We start from the raw sequence: 19,187 nt of genomic DNA on the forward strand, positions 1-19,187 counted from the left end.
CCCCAGGTAGAACTAGGATGTGGCCACAGAGTGGGGATCAGACTCCAGACAGGGAAAGGATAAGCCCATGGGCCTCCCTGCCAGGCATATGCTTTCTATGGGTGGGGGCTGGGGGCTGGTCTGAGCTGTTTGTAAAGACAACATTAACTGCAAAAGTCGAATACCCTCTGCTGCTTCCTACCAGGGCTCTGGATGGAGCCAGCTGCAGCCGCTCCTCCCAGCCTGATGTGGGTGCTCCTGGGCTCCAGGCCCCTCTCTGGGTCCTGGACCGAACCTCCTCACCTACCAAGGCCACTGATCAGCTGGGTGGCCTCAGGCAAATCCCTGCCCCTCTCTGGGCCTCACTGTCCTTGTGTGCAGATGGAGTGGTGCACTCAGACCTGTGAGCCCTGATTTCAATCTCCAAGTCCACGTCTTTATCACACAGTTTGCTCATAACACTAGTGAACAAATACTGACTCTAGCACTGCTGACTGTTAGGTGACCTTGGCCAAGTTATCCATCCAAGCCGGGTCTGCAGATGGGGTCGACACTATTTCCTGCCTCATGTGGTTCTTATGAGGACTAGAAGACATCACCCAGGTAAAGCCCTCAGTATGGTGCCTGGCACACAGTAGGTCTAGTAAATTAAAGCACAGGCTCATCTTCAAGGTGGGTAAATGCCTCCCTTACAAAGCCTTTGGAGAGCTGGGGTTGCTTGCTTCCTATCATCTCACCCCTTCTTCTGGTCCTAAAACCCAGCTTTCCTTTTGAAGAGACCACCCACCCTGACCTCATTATGTCGAGGCAGGAGCCTTAACCAGGCTAGTCACTCTGTCCTGTCCCCCTGGCCATGGAGATCAACAAGGCTGGATTTTGAGATTCTATGTATGTATGTATGTATGTATGTATGTATGTCTTTTTAGGGCTGCACTCATGGCATGTGGAGCTTCCCAGGCTAGGGGTTGAGTCAGAGCTGTAGCCACCCCCCTATGCCACAGCCACAGCAAAGCCAGATCCAAGCCACATCTGCAACCTACACCACAGCTCATGGCAACACCAGATCCTTAACCCACTAAGCGAGGCCAGGGATCAAACCTGTGTCTTCATGGATGCTAGTTTGTTTCCACTGAGCCAGGACGGGAACTCCAGATTAAGGCTAGACTTTGTGAGAAAGCAGTTCTCCTGCTAGATTTATTACATTGGTGGAACATGGGACTGGAGCTGCTGGTGGCCTTGCCCCCCGCTAGAGGGAGAGCCAATAAAAACTACAGTGGAACATGAAATAAAGGCAGGCCAATATTCTGGGTGCTGTGCCTTGGGCCGCTGCATCAAGCCAGGCTTTCACGTAGCTATTACCTGGAATTTTCAGTCATAGGAGACATTAATTCCCTTTTTTTTTCCTTTTTTTTTTTGCTTGAGTGACTGGTTTCCGTCACTTGCAACCAAAGATTTCTGGCAGCGTGGCCTGCAATGCCACGGCCTTGGGCTGGCATTGCTTGTTCGGCCTGACCAGCTTTCTACCACTGGTCAGAGGAAGGATAACAAAGTCTTGACACTGAGCTGCCTGGAAGAGGGATGGGGCTGCCTCAGGACAGCATGGGGCCTGAACCCCAGAGCCCTAGGAAGGGGCTTCCTCAGAGAAAAGGGAGCCAGGAGACGGGAGATGAGTGTGCATGACCCAGCTGAACCTTCCCCTCCTGGGTCCAGGAGCTGCTAAATTCAGCAGAAAGTAACTTCTCTTTGGCCCAGAGGAGCACCAGAAAAATCAGAGGCTCCAGGATGGACCACTCTGGGTTCCCATAAGCTCATCCTGGTCGGTGCCTCAGAGAACAGTAAACTAGCAGCCACAGGCTGCCCTGTGGAGCAATGTCTCTAGCAGGGCAGTTGGCATGGGAGCAACCCCGGTATCCACCCAAGTGGGGAGCATTAGGAAACCAGGACCCAGATGGACAGACACAGAGAAATCTGAAAATGGGGCAGATGAAAAAAGAAAAACAGAATTAGAGCCTAAGCACAATGTCATCCATCTATACACACAGAACATATACAACTACATTTTTGGCCACACCCACAGCATGCAAGAAGTTCCTGGGCCAAGGATCAAACCCATGCCACATCAGCGACTGGCACCACAACAGTGACAACACCAGATCCTTAACCCCCAGGCCACTGGGGGACTCATATTTTTAAAGATACGCACATGCGCAAGGGCTATGCCAAACACAGAGTGGCGCCTCTCTGGGCAGGGGAAGGCGTGAATGGGAGCGGGGATTGGAGATGAAGCAGAGAATCAAACAAGAGAAGTGGCTACGATGTCTAGTGATGATACTGTGCCCTGAACTCAGAGGTCTGAAGAACTCAGCTGGCACCCGGCAGGGAGGAGGGACAGGCCCCCCTGCGAAGAGGATCAGCCCAATCACAATCCTGGTTGTGCCCTGGGATCATTCGAGGAGCCTGGACAAGTCCAGATGCCTGGGAGCCACCCCGAGGTTCTGATCTAATTGGTCTGGGTGCAGTCTGGGGAGTGGGGTTTTCAGAGCCCCCCCCACCCCACCAGGTGACCTCCATGTGCAACCACAGCTGGGAACCACCAAACTATAGGGAGACGCACCAGGTTCTAATCCTGGTTCTGCCACTCACAGGCAAGTCACTTCCCTTCTCGAGCCCTGGATTCTTTATCTAAAGGGGGCGATTTCAAAGTCACCCTATCTCGAGGAAGGACTGAGTGTCACAAGAGGGGACACCCCAGGGTCTGGCACAGAGAGGCAGTGCCTCTGCTGCAGCTGGACCCTCTTGCAGGAGGATGCTGAGCTGAAAGCACAGCTCCATCAGGTAAAAGAAATGCACAAGACCTATGAACCCCTTTTTATTTCTGAGACCTCATTTTGGCTCAGGTTCCAGGGCAAATACAGCACACCCTGCCCCACCAGAAGGGGAGGACACTTCCCAGAGGAGGGCTGCCAGATAAAACACAGGATGCAAAGTTACTTTTGAGTTTCAGATAACCAGCAGATTCCTTCATAAGTATGGTCCCAAACCTGCAGGGGGTGTGCTTGTACTAAAGACGGCATTCATCATTTTTCTGAAAGGCAAATGTGACTGGGCATCCCGAACCTGACAATCTCACCCCGATGCTGCCTTAGCCTGCTGGAGCTGAGGCTCTATCCAGTGGGTCTGAGAGAGGTGAGGGAGGGCTGAGGGGTCCCTATTCTGGAGTTTCACAGCTGAGACCCTCTCAAGGAACTATAGGACCTCCTTGTTCCTTGGGAGGAAAAGGAGGCCAGAGGGAACTCCACCTGCCTTTTTTTTTTTTTTTTTTTTCCAGTTGTGCTTCCGGCATGGGGGAGTTTCTGGGCCCGGAATCGAACCTGCACCACAGCAGGGACCCAAGCTGCTGCAGTGACTGCACCAGATTTAACCTGCTACACCATAGGGGACCTCCCGGCTACTTTTTATTTATCCACTTCATATGGTGGATGCCCCCCTCCGAAGCCCAGTTCTTCCAGGAATTGGGGGGAGGGGGAGGGACCCCATTTATGGTGGGGTTCCTGGGGTTCTTGCGTTGTGCTGGCAACAGCGGAGTCCTGATTACTGGACTCAAACCATACAAAATCATGTCTGTTTGGATTTCTTCTTGTTTTTATTATACTTTTTTTTCTGATTATAAATCTTTGCTGATAACTTGGGAGGGGCTGAAAGAAAAAAAAAACACCACCCCTCGTCCCTTTACCCAGCTGTAACCAATGTCAATATAGTCTTTCCCTGGGAAGGAAATATTTCCTGAGCTTTGACCGCATGTCGGTAACTTCTCCATTATCTCATATAACCTTCGGAAAGGAAAATAATGTTATTGCCCTTTCCGATTGTAAAAGTAATATAAGCGCTCTACATATATATTAAAAAAGATAACTCATAGAGGTTTAAAGAAGGAAGTGAAACTCACCTCCGACCCCATCGCCCAGAGATGATATTCCTTCTCATCTCATTTGCCCTTCTGCATGGATTTGCGAACATCGTGCTGGGTGCTCCCAGGCACCCAGCACCTCGCAGGCACTACGTGCAGAGGTGGAAACTGAGGCTCGTGTCTGCCACCTGCCCCTGACGTTCTAGGGGGCTCGCTCCTTCCCTCCAGGGGGCGTGGGATGCTGGAGGGGCTCCATAAAGGCTCCTTCAATGAACAAGTGAACAAATGGGGGCAAGAGCCCGTGGCTCCTTGCGTGTTTGTTCAGTCTCATTCCCTCATCAAAGGCTGCTTCCAATTTGCATTTAAAAAAAGACATCCTATCCACTGGTGCTGATTATGGAGTGGCTGTGATTTCTCGGCTGTTACCCTGAGACGTGGGCTGTCCGAGGGAGCAGGTGAATGAGGCGTGATTGTTTTCCTGCTCTGCAGGAAGAAAGACCTCCAAAACAGACGGACAGGGGATCTCAAGGAGGTTTTAGAAGCCCACATTTCCTGGAGGTGAAACTCCAAGCCTTCCATGGAAAAGAGCGTGGGAGAACACGGTTAAAATGCCCAAGTAAGGCCCTAGCTTGGAGGGTGGGTAGCTCTTCATCATTTGGTCTGCCTCAGCTGGGACTGCAGACCCGTGCTTTGGCCCACGTGCAAGCGGACAAGATGCTTCTTTGCTGTTATTTCTTGAGCGCCTTTTATGTACCAGGCGCTGTGCCACATCCCTTTCATGTACTATCTCCTGTCTCCCGCCCCCCTGCCAAGAATCCCATGAGGTGGGTGCTAACTCATTTTATAGATGAAGAAACTGAGGCACAGAGAGGTTCAGTCACCTGGCCAAGGCCACACAGCTGGCGAGTGGAGAGCCAGGTGTGGAGCAGAGGTCTGTACAACTCCCAACTCTCTGCTCCTAACTGCTCAGAAATTCTGCTGCCTTTCTTCTTCTGGAGAGCGGGGGAGCCTGGATGCATGCATCTTCCCTCCACTCCCGATGATGTGGGTGGTGGGCAAGGGCCGGGGCCAGAGTTTCCCCTCCAGATGCAGGGCCGAAAGATCAGAAAGGGCCCAGACATTCTAAAATACAAACTGTGGTACATCCAGATCATGGAATACGCCTGAGCAATGAAAAAGGAACAAATTTCTGATACACACGGCAACAGCTTGGATGGAATCGCAAAGCTCTTGTGCAGAGATTAAGGAGCCAGACGTGAATGCACATACTGTTTGATTCCATATAGTTCAACAAGAGGCACAATGATCTAAGGTGAAAAATCAGAACAGGGCTGTCTTAGAAGGGCAGGCAGGAACTTTCCTGGGCAATAGACAGGGGTATACATGTGTCAAAACTCAAACTTGAGATCTGGGCAGTCACCGCAGGTAAATGACACATAGGGATATGTCCCCTGAGAAACCTGAGCTCCTTTCACCACCACCCCCACCCCAGAAATGGAGGCTGGGTTGGCTCAGGCGCAACCTGTGAGTTCAAGAGCTAAGGTCCAAACAGAAAGCGGGTCAGTGGTTGCCAGGGGCTGGGGGGAGGGGAGAATGGGAAGTGACAGCGTAATGGGTATCGGATCTCCCTTTGGGGTGAAGAAAATATTTTGGAACTGGATAGAAGTGATGGCTGCCAACTGAATGCCACTGGACTCTACACTTTAAAAAATGGTACTTTTCTGGTATGTGAATTGTACCTCAGTTAGAAAAAAGTCTAAAGAGAGAGAGAGAGACAGAGACAGACAGAAAGCAATAGGGTCTTAAGATAAGAGCAGCAGACTTCTACCCCCATGAGTTCTTACGAGACCAGAATTTCAGCATTAGTGGCTGTCTTCTCTGTTGGAGCCCGAGTCACACTCTCTGCCTGCCTACCCAGTGGACCCTGAGCCCTTAACCATGGACCTTGATATGATGCTTGTGATTGCTCGCTGCCTGGGCAGGGTAGCTAGGAGAGGATTAGGGCATATGTTTGATTGCTGAGTAAGTGGACTGTGAGTGAATGAATGAGCTAATGAATAAATACATGTGCAAATGAGTGAATCTATGAATGAGTGAGCAAGTGAACAAAGGAAGGAAGAAATGAGCACAGGAATGGATGAAAGGCGTGAATGAGCAAGTGAATGAACCCGGGCCAGACCCCGAGGGTTCCAATCCTGCCTTTGCAAGGCAAGTCCTTTAACCTCTCTGAACCTCAGTTTTCTCATCGGAAAACAGAGGTGGCCTTTTGTCGCAAGAAATAAATGACTTGAAGTGTGTCAACTGCTTAGACGACCCCTGGCAAAATGAGCCCCCCGTATCGGAGAATGTTAGATACTCATCCAAGGGCCCCGGGACCTACTGCCTGACGCCACCCTATTCCCCTTCCTGCAGGGACCGCGACCTACCGAGGAGCTGCACCTCGTCGGTGATGCCATAGACGTCGATGAGCGCCCAGAGCGGGCCGCCCACGGCCACGCCGCAGTGGAAGAGCACCGGCTCGCCGTCGTTGACGCTGTAGAAGACGCGGCCGTGGCGGTCCGCCCAGTAGGCCAGCACCGTGTCGCGCAGCGCCAGGTTCTCCGGCAGCGCCTTGGCCCAGTAGCCGGGCCGTGTGACGAGGTCGGGGCAGGCGTACTTGGGGATGTCCTGGGCGCTCATGAGCGACGGGTCATGCGCCGTGAACCCGAAGCGCAGCGCGCCGCTCCAGCCCGGGCGCACGGCCACCAGGCGCAACCGCACCTGCTCGTACAGCCGGATGGGCCGCTGCGTGAACGTGACCCCATTGCAGAAGCTGTTGCGTCGCGTGGCCCGGCGCGAGTGGCCATCCAGCCGCACGTTCTTGCCTTTGGCCTGCGCGTGGAAGCGCGGTGCTTCGCCCAGGACCGGGCGCCGCTCTGGGCCGGGGCCGCAGCAAGGCCGGGTGGCCAGGAGGCGCGCAGGAGGGCTTGTGTCTGCTGGAAGAGACAGGCAGGAGGGTTAGGCCCCCTCGCAACTCTGCAGCCCCGATTTGTCTTTGAATAATCATTTCCATTTTAAAATTCCATCTTAATGAGATCAGTCACCGAGAAAGTTCTAGCCCAAGGTTGCCACGGCAAAGTCACGATCCCCACTTCGCAGATGAGCAAAGTGTGAGGCTTTGTGTGTGTGTGTGTGTGTGTGTCCCCGTCCAGTGAAGTACTGTTCCAAGCTCTTTCACTCCCAGACAGGCCAACACCACTGAACTTGTCACAACGGCCAGACTGGGGTCAACTGACTTATCCGTCCCCATCCAACTGCTCACATCTAGAGGCTTCCTCCAAAAGCCACTTCTGAGCTGCAAAGGCCCTTAAAGGCAACAAGGGCCTTGGATTCTTGGGGAGTCATGGTGAGGGGTCTTCGGTTGCTTTGCTCTGTGTAATTTTTATGAAAAAGCAAGGCGATTTCAGTGCACTCTGGCCCTTCCTGGCTGTGTAACAGGCGGCAGACCCTGTCTCTTCTCTAGCCTGTTTCCTTGCCTTGTATAATGGGGACATTGCCTAGCTCACCTTGCTGCTAAAAAAAACCCGTGTGGATAAAGTTCCTAGAATACTGCCTGGCACAGTATGTGCCTCACAGGCAATTAATAACAGGATCATAATACTGAGGTTCCAGAGGAAACTCCAGCTGGAATTCTGACCCCCCCCCCCCAGAATCAGGACTCTGATTTCACCTTTACCCATAGAAAACGAAAGTGTTCTTTCTAAACACGGATGGCTTTTCTAGAGCATACACCTTTCATAATTCATTTCTATGAGAATTTTGCCCTGAAGGACCTGGAGAATCTTGGGACAGTCTCCTTTCAAAGGAGCCGGCCGCTGGCCACACACGGGGCCAGGTCTGGAAGTGGGGACCGCATCCTTCCCACCTCTCCTTGCGCATCCAGGGGCAGTTCCTGGGAGGCTCTGGCAGCCCAGAAGGAGGCCGGGTGGGTAATTACTGCAGAGTCTCTGCTGCTCACTCACAGCAGCAGCTGAGTACAGTTTTCATGGCAAAGGCTCACAGATCACAGACAGCCCCTGGCTCACAATGGCCTGTAGAATGGCGACCCCAGGGAGTGAGAGGCCCCTGCAGGACCACGCTTCCCACGCCAGCCATGGGGTTCACTGTGCTTTAGGCGCATGGTGGGGGTCCCTGAACACTGAGGCTAATGGAAGCGAGGATAGGAGAAAATGAAGGGGGAAAGCAAAGACGAGGCAGGCATGCCGTGGCTCCCCTCCCCAGGCCCCAGGGGAAGCAAGCCCCTGTTGCTGAGGTAGGAATTCATGCTGGGAAGCTGGGAGACCCCTCCCACAGAAGCCATGGACCCACAGAAAACAGAACACAAGGAATAAAGCCCAGAATAACTAAGAAAGGGAGTTCCCATTGTGGCTCAGTGGTAACGAACCCAACTAGCATTTGGGAGGATGTGGGTTCTATCCCTGGCCTCAGCTCAGTGGGTTAAGGATCCGGTATTGCCATGAGCTATGGTGTAGTCGCAGATGTGGCTCAGATCTGGTGTTGCTGTGGCTGTGACTGTGACTGTGGCTGTGGCCGGCAGCTATAGCTCCGATTGGACCCCTAGCCTGGGAACATCCAAGTGCTGCAGCTGTGGCCCTAGAAAGAAAGAAAAAAAAAAAAAAAAAGAATAAATGAGAAAAAAAAAAGTTAAGGGACTTTATTCAGTCATTCAACAAATGTTTAGCGAGCACTCAGTATAGGCCAGACTGTGTGTCAGGTACCGGAAACACAGCCGCCACCAAGATCAATAAGGTTCTCACTGGGATGGAGCTGACATTCCAGGGGGGAGGATAAGGTTCTCACTAGGATGGAGCTGACATTCTAGGGGGGCGAAGTCAGGCAATAAATAAAACATCCTCTGCCTGGAGGGATGCAGTCAAGGGAGGGGGCAGAAAGGAGGGTTATCTTAGACAGAATGTTCAGGGAGGGCTTCTTGATGAATGACCTTTGAGCAGAGGCTTGAAGGAGGGAAGAGGAGTCCAGGCAGGAGTTAACAGCAAGTGCAAAGGCCCTGAGGTGGGAATGTGCTGGTGGGGCTGGATGGCATCAGCCAGTGTCAGGAGCGGCAGGAGATGAGAGAAGAGCTGGAGCAGTGGGGGCTGGGGAGGAGGTCCTGCGGTTGTGGTTTGTTTTTTCTGTAATCATTTTGCTCTGAGCGAGATGGGACACTATTGGAGGTTTAGAGCAAAGGAGTGGCAGGAATGCTCAGGCCCTTGTGTGGAGAGTGGACTGCTGGCCAGGGGGGTGGGCAGGGGAGCTGGGGGCTAAGACAAGGCTGAGACGATGGTGACTCAGACTGGGAGGGGGCAGGTATGGGTAACGGTGGTCTGAAGGGGTCTGATTCTGAATATCTTTGGAAGGTAGATTTGGAGGTTTTAGTTCTTTTTTTTGCTTTTTTTTAGGGTCACACTCGTGGCATACGGAGGTTCCCAGGCTAGGGATGGAACTGGAACTATAGCCACCAGCCACAGCCACAGCCACAGCAATGCAGGATCTGAGCTGCGTCTGTAACCTACACCACAGCTCACGGCAAAGCCGGATCCTTAATCCACTGAGTGAAGCCAGGGATCGAACCCGCAACCTCATGGTTCCTAGTCGGATTCGTACCACTGCCCACATGGAATCCTGAGGTTTATTCTTTTTTTTTTTGTCTTTTGTCTTTTTTTTTTTTTTTGCTATTCTTCGCTCCACAGCATAGGAGTTCCAGCTAGGGTGAATCGGCTAGCCACCGCCTACGCCAAGCCACAGCACCGGATCCCACTCTCACCACCACAGCTCACGCAAGCCGGATCCCCACACAACCCCCGCAACCTCATGGTTCCTAGTCGGATTCATTTCCGCTGCGCCACAGCGGGAACTCCGGTTTTAGTTCTTAATGAGAGAAATAAAAAACATTCAGTACATAGTCCCCCTCTGTGTTTTCGGGTTCTGTGTCAGGGGATTCAATTAACCACAGATTGAAAATATTTGGGGGAAAAAAGATTCCAGAAAGTTCCCCAAATCAAAACTTGAATTTGCTGTGACCTGGCAACTATTTACATAGCATTTACATTGTATTTACAACTATTTACATAGCATTTACATTGTATTAGGTATTAAGTAATCTAGAGCTGATTTAAAATATAAAGGAGGATATGTGTAGGTTATATGCAAATACTGCATCATTTTATACAAGAAACTTGAGCATCTGAGGATTCTGGTATCTGTGTGGGATCCTGGAACAGATCCCCTGCCCCCAGGATACTGAAGAAAGACTGTATTTGCTTTGGATGTTTGAACTATATATGACAAATATAATTTAAACTATATTTTTGAAATGCAAAAATGTTTAAAAGATCTTTTGGTTCTGTAACAGCTCCTCAAAGGGAAGGCAGAGAGGTAGGTGGTACGAAAGGGTTGAGAGATACCCGGATGGAGCCCGGAGAGCAGGGGCTTGTCCATTTCACCTGTGTCTCCCCTGTGCCCAGCAAGGGCCTGGCACACACCGGGCACGTGGACATGCGTGCTGCTGCCTTTCTTATGGTCAGTGCTGGAGCAGACCTCAGAGAGCACCTCCTCGAATAAGGTCATTTTGCAGATGGAAACATGGGTCTCCAGAGGGAGAGGACCTGCTCAAGTTCAAGGTCACTTAGGCTCTGGGCAGGAACCTGTTTCTTCTGGCCTGACCACCTCTGACGCAGGGAGGGAGAGTGTCAGAGGTCACCCCTACCCCAGGGGAGCCCTGGCCATGCACCATCTCCCACAGGCCCTGGGCCATCATGAAAAAGGACTCTAGTTTTCTGTAGCTCCCACAGCAGTTAGCCCCATGGGCACACCCTGCTCTGACCTGCCCAGCAACACCCATTCCTCCTTTTCTTGTTCCTGTGCCCCGATGCACCTGTGGAGAGCCAGCTTGCCCCCAACTAGTGGGCTGATCTCATCTTAACTCTAGAAACTGGAGTGTGACCCAGGTGCAGCCAATCAGATCACTGTAAACTTTTCAGGTAGGGGAGCCCTCGTCTGCTTATAAGCCAGGTTGGGCTAGATTTCCGATACAAAACCATCCTGAATGATAGTCATCATGCATCAGGAACAGGGTATGGGACGCCAACGCTGGCCTGGTTACTTGCCAGGCATTACCTCATTTACTCCTTATAGTAACCCTTTGAGATAGGACTACTATCGTCCCCAACTCGCAAATGAATACAGCGTTTCAGAGAGGTTGAGTGACTTGTCCAAAGTCACACAGCTGGCTTGGCTAAAGGCAGAGCTGCAAATGAAGCCAGGTCTGGGGGGCCTCCATCCCACCATTTTAGTTATTTCACTATGTTCTCTCTGCCCTGTAGGAATCAACACAGGATGAAAGAAGGGACCCCTGATGTAGGAGAGGGGGGCCTGCCCTGCACTGGGCTGTTGGAAGGCATCCAGCAAAATGTGCACTCCATCCTTTAGCCATCCATCCATCCAATCATCTATCATTCATCCATCCATCCATCCGTCCCAGTATCCATCTGTCCATCCATCCTGCATCCATCCATCCATTCATTTGTTCACCCATCCGTGTATCCATTTGTCCGTCCACGCATCCATCTGTCCATCCATCCATCTTTCCTGCAGATGCATCTGCTGGTGCGAAGCACTGAGGGTCCACAGGGGATCCTACAGTCCTGCCCTTGTGGCGATCTGAGCCTCTCCGTGGAGAAGACACACAGATGGACAACATCAACTACACGGACCGACAACACCAGCAAAGACCCCATTAGCCATCAGTGGGGGGGGGGGGGGGGTTGGGGGGGTGGCTATTAGACCCAGAGGAGACCCCAGACTCAATTAGAGGCTGGGGGGTGGGAGGGATGCCCACAGAGTCAGGTCTTCAGGCAGGAGAGGGAACACTCCAGGCAGAGGGAACACTAGGGGCAGAGGTGTGGGAAGCTGGACTTGGGGAGAGAAATGACCATGGCAGGTGTGGCAGAGGGCGTCTGAGCTTGGGCAGCCACTGTCTCACGGGGGTGAGGGACGAGGGGGCTGCTGCTGATGTCACAGGGACTAGACCGGAAGGCCCTGAATGCCAGCCCGAGAGGCTCAGCACGCACAGCATAGGGGAGAGGGAGCCACGAGGGGCTTCCGGCTGAGCCAGGCTGCGGGCCATCTCCAGAACCGCAAGGATATGAGCAAGGGCTCCCTGGAGAGCAAAACTAGCAGGACAAAAATCAAATGAGTGGGGGAGATGCCATCCGGGTGTAAACCATCAGGAGAGGCTGCCCAGGACGGCAGACCCGCGTTCTCCCCAGCTAGGGCCCTGTACCAGCCACCCGGCTCTGGGTGGCAGCTCCCTCCCGTGTCCAAAAGGCCGGGTTCTCTCCAAGGTCCCTGCAGCTGGCAAACCCTCCAGGAAACATTAAATAGGACCACAGATCAAAAGCCCTTCTGAGCACCAAAGACCACAAGCCACCCTTATTGATTATTTTTTATCTCCCCTCCCATCTCTGTTGTTTGTCCAACCTTATCTCCCCATCAGAGAGTTTCTTCACAAAACTGGCTTGGGAATCCTAAGCAAATGTTCCTTCATCGTGGCCTGGTGATTTCAGTGAAGGCTGGTGTGGGGAGAAATACTGCCTTTTTCTTTTTTCTTTTTCTTACTTTCTTTTTTTTTTTTTGTCTCTTAGGGCCATACCAGAGGCATATTGAGGCTCCCAGGCTAAGGGTCGAGTCAGAGCTGTAGCTGCCGGCCTACGCCAGAGGCACAGCCACGCTGGATCCAAGCTGCGTCTGCAACCTACACGACAGCTCACGACAACCCTGGATCCTTAACTCCCTGAACAAGGCCAGGGATCAAACCCCCGACCTCATGATTCCTAGTTGGATTCATTTCCGCTGTGCCACGACAGGAACTCCCTGCTTTGTTACTGTAAGAGTAAGTTGCCTGCAAAACCAGCTATATGTTAGGATAAAAGGCAGCCAAGGAAAGCGAAGTTTACATATTTGTTATCCAGACTATATGATCCAACCCTCTTTTTAAACCTCCTCTGAGGCCAGAGTCCTGATGTGAGATAAAGAAAAGCAGAGTGAAAAAGCTTCTAAGAGGATGTGCTATTTACGCACATGGAAAACAGTTAAAAGAACAACAAGAGGCAATTGGACCCCAGCGTCCGCTTTTAGCTCAGCTCAGGGCAAGTGACTGCTCCATGAAACAGACGACCTTGGCCATGGACTCCAGAGGCCTCCACAGAACATCCGAGCTTGCAGATGCCAGTGGAAAACCTGAACTTTGTCATTTCAATTACTGCAATAAACACTGTGGCCGCAGTACAGGACGTTTGAGAAGAAGGAGAAAAATCCACCCCATTTCCCCACATTCACACTTTCGCTTGCATGACATTTCTCATGGCCCCCTGGCCCTCAGCCAGGTGCCATGTCTTCTGCGGATGTTTTTGGTTCATGGTTACAGTTAATTCTCTAAACAAATCTTCACTTACAGGATGATTTCCTCTATTTTCCAGGAAAAAGCACACTTCCTGCAGCTACAGGGTGATGGAAACCCAGCTCTGGCTGACCCCAGACCAGGGCTCTTTCCTCCTGTTTCCACTTTCTTCCCGAAGTAGCAGAGAAGGACTAAGCGCGAAGTAGCCCTGAGTCCCTTTTCTAGCCGCATTGCAATCAGAGCACACATTCAATTGTGCTTCCTGCCTTTTCTTTCCCAGCTCAACAGGACACAAAAAAGCATTTCTCCCCACGTGGCTCCTGAGTATTCGCTGTGCTTATAATGTGCGGCTGCAGAATATTCCACCGAGGGCCAAAATGTCCCCTGCCGTTCCCCTCCTGGTGATCACGTCAGCTGTTCCCCCAAATGGCTGAGTCCACAGGCACAGAGGTTCCTGGACGCTGGGGCCAGAACTAGATTGAGATGGACACCCTGTGCCTGAGAAAACCTCGGGCTGCAAAGAGGTCCCTACACGCCAGGGACCAGACTTTCTCTCATGCAAAGCCTTATGTGGGGGCTGTCTCCGGCCAGTGAGGGGCCCAAGAACCCAAAGAACAAGGCAGGGGGAGGTGGGGACCAAGGGGAGTCCTCTGCAGGTCCTTCCCATGCCTAGGAGGGTGGGGACCGTCCTGGCCCACCCCCGGTGATTATCCAAAGGCTGAGCAGCCCCCGCTTAGACCAGAGGGGAGGGTCCTCCCAGCGTTTAGTCAAGGAAGCAATGCCTCAACTTGAAAATGTCTGAGCAGAAATTTTAGGGTGTGGGTGAGGAGTAGCTGTGGGTAGTTAGGGAGGATGGAACTCTGTTCTGGCTAAACAAATGTCGCCACTGCCAGCCTTGGGCTAGTCCTTCGGGAAGGCAGGGGGCCTCAGAGCTGTTCCAGGGGTGGCTATTCCTACGGGGAATATCACTCCATCTCTCCTATGCTTTTCTTTTCTGTTTCTTTTCTTGTCTTTTTAGGGCTGCACCTGCAACACATGGAAGTGCCCAGGCTAGGGCTCGAAGCGGAGCTGTAGCTGCCGGCCTACACCACAGCCACGGCAACGCCAGATCTGAGCCACATCTGCAACCTACGCCTCAGCCGGCAGCAACACCAGATCCCTGACTCACTGAGCAAGGCCAGGAATCAAATCCAAATCCTCATGGATACTAGTCAGGTTCTTAACCCACTGAGCCACAACGAGAACTCCCAGGCTTTTATTTTCTAAATCTCAGTTTGAGAGGGGGTTAAAAGAGACGAGGCTTGGAGCCAGACAGATGAGGGTTTAAGTTCTGGTTTTGTCAATTCATAGCTGTGTGATCTTGCAGTACATGCCTAACTTCTCTGGGCCTCCTAACCAGACCTAGAAAACTAGTAAGAGTCATGTCCACCCTGCGTGATTGCTGTGAGGACGAACGAGGCCAACGTGTCAGGTACAGCGTGTGGCACATAGCAGGTGTTCATTTAACCCTTGGCCCTTCTCTTTAGCTACCTTATTTAGTTCCTTTGATGAGAAAAGGTTTATTTCTTTTTTTAATTTATGGGTCTGGGGACTACATCCTGCAACAGTTCTCCCATGGGGGGCTGGCGACCTTGGCCAAGAAACTCCTCTTGAAAATGCCAGGATCGCTTTCCCTATGTGTCCAAGGACAGAGACCTATTTTTAAGCCATCCCAGCAAAGTCTCAAATGTGCACTGTACCACCCCCTGAATGATGCCCGCTCATCGCCCCAGCCCAGCCTTTCCTTTGATCTAAAAAGAGCCCAAGGAAATGGCATTTACTGCCAGGAGGATGGCAGGAAGCAACAGCTCGGGTTTCTCTGGCCGCCGAGATGATGGCCCCCAGCGTGTTGGCATTCAGCAGATGGCATCCTGGCTGAAATTTTCAGCAGATTCCGCTCCACCGGGAAAGGGAATTGTCAACTGCCAGGACAGCCTATTCTGTCCCCTCCCTCTCAGCAGAGGATTTAACTGGCCTTTTACTGAGCCCTGGTCGCTTGCCGGCTCGGGCCTTTGCTTTATTCCCAGGGGAGGGGTCGAATCAGAGCTGTAGCCGCTGGCCTGCGCTACAGGCACAGCAACACCAGATCCAAGCCACGTTTGCAACCCACACCACAGCTCATGGCAACACCGGATCCTTAACTCACTGAGCGAGACCAGGGATTGAACCTGCGTCTTCATGGATGCTAGTCAGATTCATTTCCACTGAGCCACGATGGGAACTCCCCGCCTTCATTTTCCAGATAAGGAAACCAAGGCAGCAAAGCTGGGTGGTGGCAGGAAAGGGCCAGGCTCAGCCCTTCCCCCCACCCGCACCCCCCCAACCCCTCTCCAAGGCCCCAGCTGTGGTCTTTGGGGGCGGGGGGCATGGGTCTCGCTAAGTGTTATGAGAGCTGTACCAGCCTCTCTCCCCTGAAACACACTCACATTCCACAGGCACGATTCGAAGTACACCGTCAGGGGCTTCTGCACCCACCCAACATCCAGCCCCAGATGTTGGGGCCTCCAGGAAGAAGTCTCTAGTTCAAGCGGCAGTGGCAGGAAGAAGCGGGGTGCACCTGCGTGCCTATGTGTACGTGTTGTGTGCTCTAGAGAGGAACAGGCGAGGCTGGCATTTGGCAGGGCTGCCCGCCACCCGAAGCAGGGCGAGGATATCAGTCTCCTTTGGCAACAGAGAGCACCTTTTCTATTGGTAGGTTTGAAAGCGGGCTAGAAACAAAATAACCAACCCTCCCTCACCTCTGCCAAACAGGGCAGTGACATGCACCCAGGAGACAGGCGCCAGCCTAGGGATTTTGATCTCTGTTTCAGAGGCCTGGGCGGCCGGCACCCAGGATGGAAAGGGGCCAGCGCACGCTGGAAACCGCCACCCTGCTCCTCCCCGCTCCTATTCTTTGCAAACAGAACCCCGGGCAGCGGCAGCGCGGCTGGGAAGGCCCACGGCTGCTGTCAACAGCTGCGAGGAGCCCCCAGGGGTGGGGCCCGGGACGGGGTGGGGTGCGGGGGACGTCACGCGACACTGCTCGTTGGGAGAAAAGCCCACTCCTTCCAGGCCTAAGTGGCAGCCCTCTTGGCTCAAGTGGGTTCGGATGATGCACCGAGTTCCCAGGGGCTGAGGTCATGGCGATGCTCCCTCCGAGTGTGTTCCACAGAGTCGGGATTCCCAACCTGGCTCCGACCCTCTGCTGGGCCCCTCTTTTTGATAAAGGGACCCAGGAAACTCCAACTTCAAAGGTGCCGGCTCCCAGGGTTAGGGCCCCACTGCTGCAGCTGGTGTGTGGGGGGATGTGCCCTCATTCCTTCTCGAGCACATCCCTTGCTCCCTCATCTAACATTCACGAGGCATCTGCTCAGTGCCAGCACTGTGCTGGCTGCAGAGTCACACACGGTCCCTGCCTCTGGAGCTAGGAGACCAGGAGTGGGGCTGGACACAGACACCATGACTGCCCAGGGTGGTCAGCAGGGAGGGGGGGCCCTGGGGTGCCTCTCAGAGGGGTCCCTCTGCATTCGGAGGAAGACGTGGCTGGGCAGGGGGGCAGATGATAAAGGATGGGGAACTGTGTTTCAAGCAGGGGGAAGAGCATAGGCAAAGGCCCGGAGGCGTGAACGAGCTCAGTGCTCTTGGGGAACTGCCGGGAATAGTGTACCAGGGAGAGGGGAGGTTGCAGAGGGACTCAGGAGCTGCATCACAAAGGGTCTTTTCTTTTTTTTTTCTTTTTAGGGCCGCACCTGCGGCATATAGAGTTTCCCAGGCTAGGGGTCCAATCGGAGTTGTAGCTGCTGGCCTACACCACAGCCACAGCCACGCCAGATCCAAGCCGCATCTGTGACCTAGACCACAGATCATGGCAATGCCGGCTCCTTAACCCACTGAGCGAGGCCAGAGATCGAACCCATGTCTTCATGGATGCTAGTCGGATTTGTAACCGATGCGCCACTACGGGAACTTGCACAAAGGGTCTTAAAGGCTGAGCAGAGGAAGTTAAGGTCCTCGAGAAGGAAGCCCTGAGGAGTCATTGCTCTGAAGAATGAGAGTCGCAGCCTGGGTCTTCCCAAAGAAACTGCCCGTTCCTCTTGTCCCTGCCTATCGAAATGAGCCAGCCTAGCAGGAGTGGGAAAACCAGCCCAGGTTTCGAACGTTGCTTCCAACGGCTGGCACAGCCCTGCCCCTTGGCACCTGCCTCTCCTTCCAGGCAGCTTGTGGCAGCTGCCTGCTGATAAACCAGCTGATCGGCCAGTTTTCTCCTTCTCTTTGTCCTAAGAGCAGCCACTCCCCCAGCCTGGGTGGTGCCCAGAAGCCTGGCTGTTCACTAACCTCGGCCCCAGGCGGGCACCTGCAAGGGCCCCTGTCCCGACTTTTTGGAACAAGAGAGCCACGGGCCCTGCTTTTCAGGATCAAAAGCTGTGCTGGAAATTCACTTTGAACATTGCTGCCCTTGCTTCTGGAACTGAGGAAACGTTCTTCCCAAGCCCCAGGACTGGGCAGTGCTTGCTGGCCCCAAGGAGTGGGAGCCCACCTCTGTGGCACTTTCAGTGTGTGCCAGGGGCTCATCACACGGCCCATTCACTCATGACCACACCCTACCAGGTGGCTTCCACACAAGGAAACTGAGGCCCAGAGAGACAGACATCCTGGCCAGAGGCCGCCCAGCCTATGAGGGTAGTAAGCAGACCAGATTTTTGAATCTGGTCCTTTCTGACCCTGATGGTTGCATCCTTCCTAATTTATGCCTCCCTCCTCCCCAAAGTCTCTTCCTTATCCCTTGATCTGCAAGAAAAAAACAAAGAACAACAACAACAAAAAACTAGTCTATGTACAAGATGCTTCAGCCACCTCCTGGGAAAGAGGTGGGGTGAGGCCCTGGCTTGGTTTCAGGGAGGGGCTGGGGTGGGAATGGATGTCATCAATCAGCCTGTTTTGAGCAACTCAAAGGCCATGGGTTGGCAGAACTTGGGATGAACAATAAGCAACATCTAAAAAGGGAAAGCGGTGACAGATTACAGTGGGGTGGGGGCAGATGGAGCCCCAGGGCCTAACGTCTCCAAGTTCTGAAAAGGGAATTGGAGGCGGGGCATGTTCAGAGAGGCAGATCTCCTCCTGGGGAAGGGGTGGTAGTGGTATAAAGTCTGGGACTGGCCCTCCAACCCCCACCGGACTTCCTGCGATCCTCCTGACAGTGCTGAAGGAGGCAACTGCTATCCAGGAAGAGAGGCTCAGAGAGGCTGGGAGAGCTGCCCCAGGTCACACAGCCAGGAAGTGGTGGGCTTAGCATTAGAACCCATACCAGCCTGGGCCCCCCATGCTAGGAAGAAGACGCTATGGGTGCTCAGGTAAAGCAAAGAAGTTATCCCTACAGGGAAGGAACAGGGCATGATGCTTGGCACACAGTAGGTCCTCAACGAAAGTTGAGTCCTTCCCTGCCATGTTTGGCTTTGAAGCCCACAGGGAAGTGACTCAAGGATGTCCCTTCCACTCTGCTTCCTTCTCCAAAGATCTAGCTTTCTCTTTCCCTTGCCTCTGTCAGCTTGGCCTCCAATTGCCTGAGTTCTCGCGAGAGCTGGTAAGCATAGTCTGAGGATGCCTGCAGAAAGCCTGTGTGGACTTCTGCCCCCTGACCCGAGGTAAAGGATACATATTGGAAATGCAAACTCAGGAGCCCTAAGAAGCATCTCCTTTCCATACATCCTAAGCTCTGATGACCTGAGAGGTGTTGGCTTATGAGGGTCTCTCTAGAGCCATATGAACCCATTTCCCAGATGAGGACAGCAGGCATAGATGAGAAGGGGCTGGTCCAAGGTCATGATGCAGGCAAACAGCTGGGTGAGG

The 19,187-nt window shown here is 53.0% G+C and overlaps 1 protein-coding gene across 3 annotated transcripts in view; it reads right to left on the minus strand.

Annotated features, from left to right (window-relative positions):
- The window catches only part of NEURL1B (neuralized E3 ubiquitin protein ligase 1B), a 44,509-nt gene that overhangs the window by 14,348 nt on the left and 10,974 nt on the right, over nucleotides 1–19,187 (minus strand). For 2 of the 3 annotated variants that reach the window (XM_021076639.1, XM_021076640.1), the window contains exon 2: nucleotides 6,313–6,861. In XM_021076639.1, coding sequence (XP_020932298.1) covers nucleotides 6,313–6,861 — 549 coding nt within the window. The remainder of the gene's footprint in view (nucleotides 1–6,312; nucleotides 6,862–19,187) is intronic. The other variant, XM_005674572.3, reaches the window with a different exon arrangement.

The sequence above is a fragment of the Sus scrofa genome, chromosome 16 (genome assembly GCF_000003025.6).
Source record: "Sus scrofa isolate TJ Tabasco breed Duroc chromosome 16, Sscrofa11.1, whole genome shotgun sequence".
In the NCBI taxonomy this organism is placed as follows: domain Eukaryota; kingdom Metazoa; phylum Chordata; class Mammalia; order Artiodactyla; family Suidae; genus Sus; species Sus scrofa.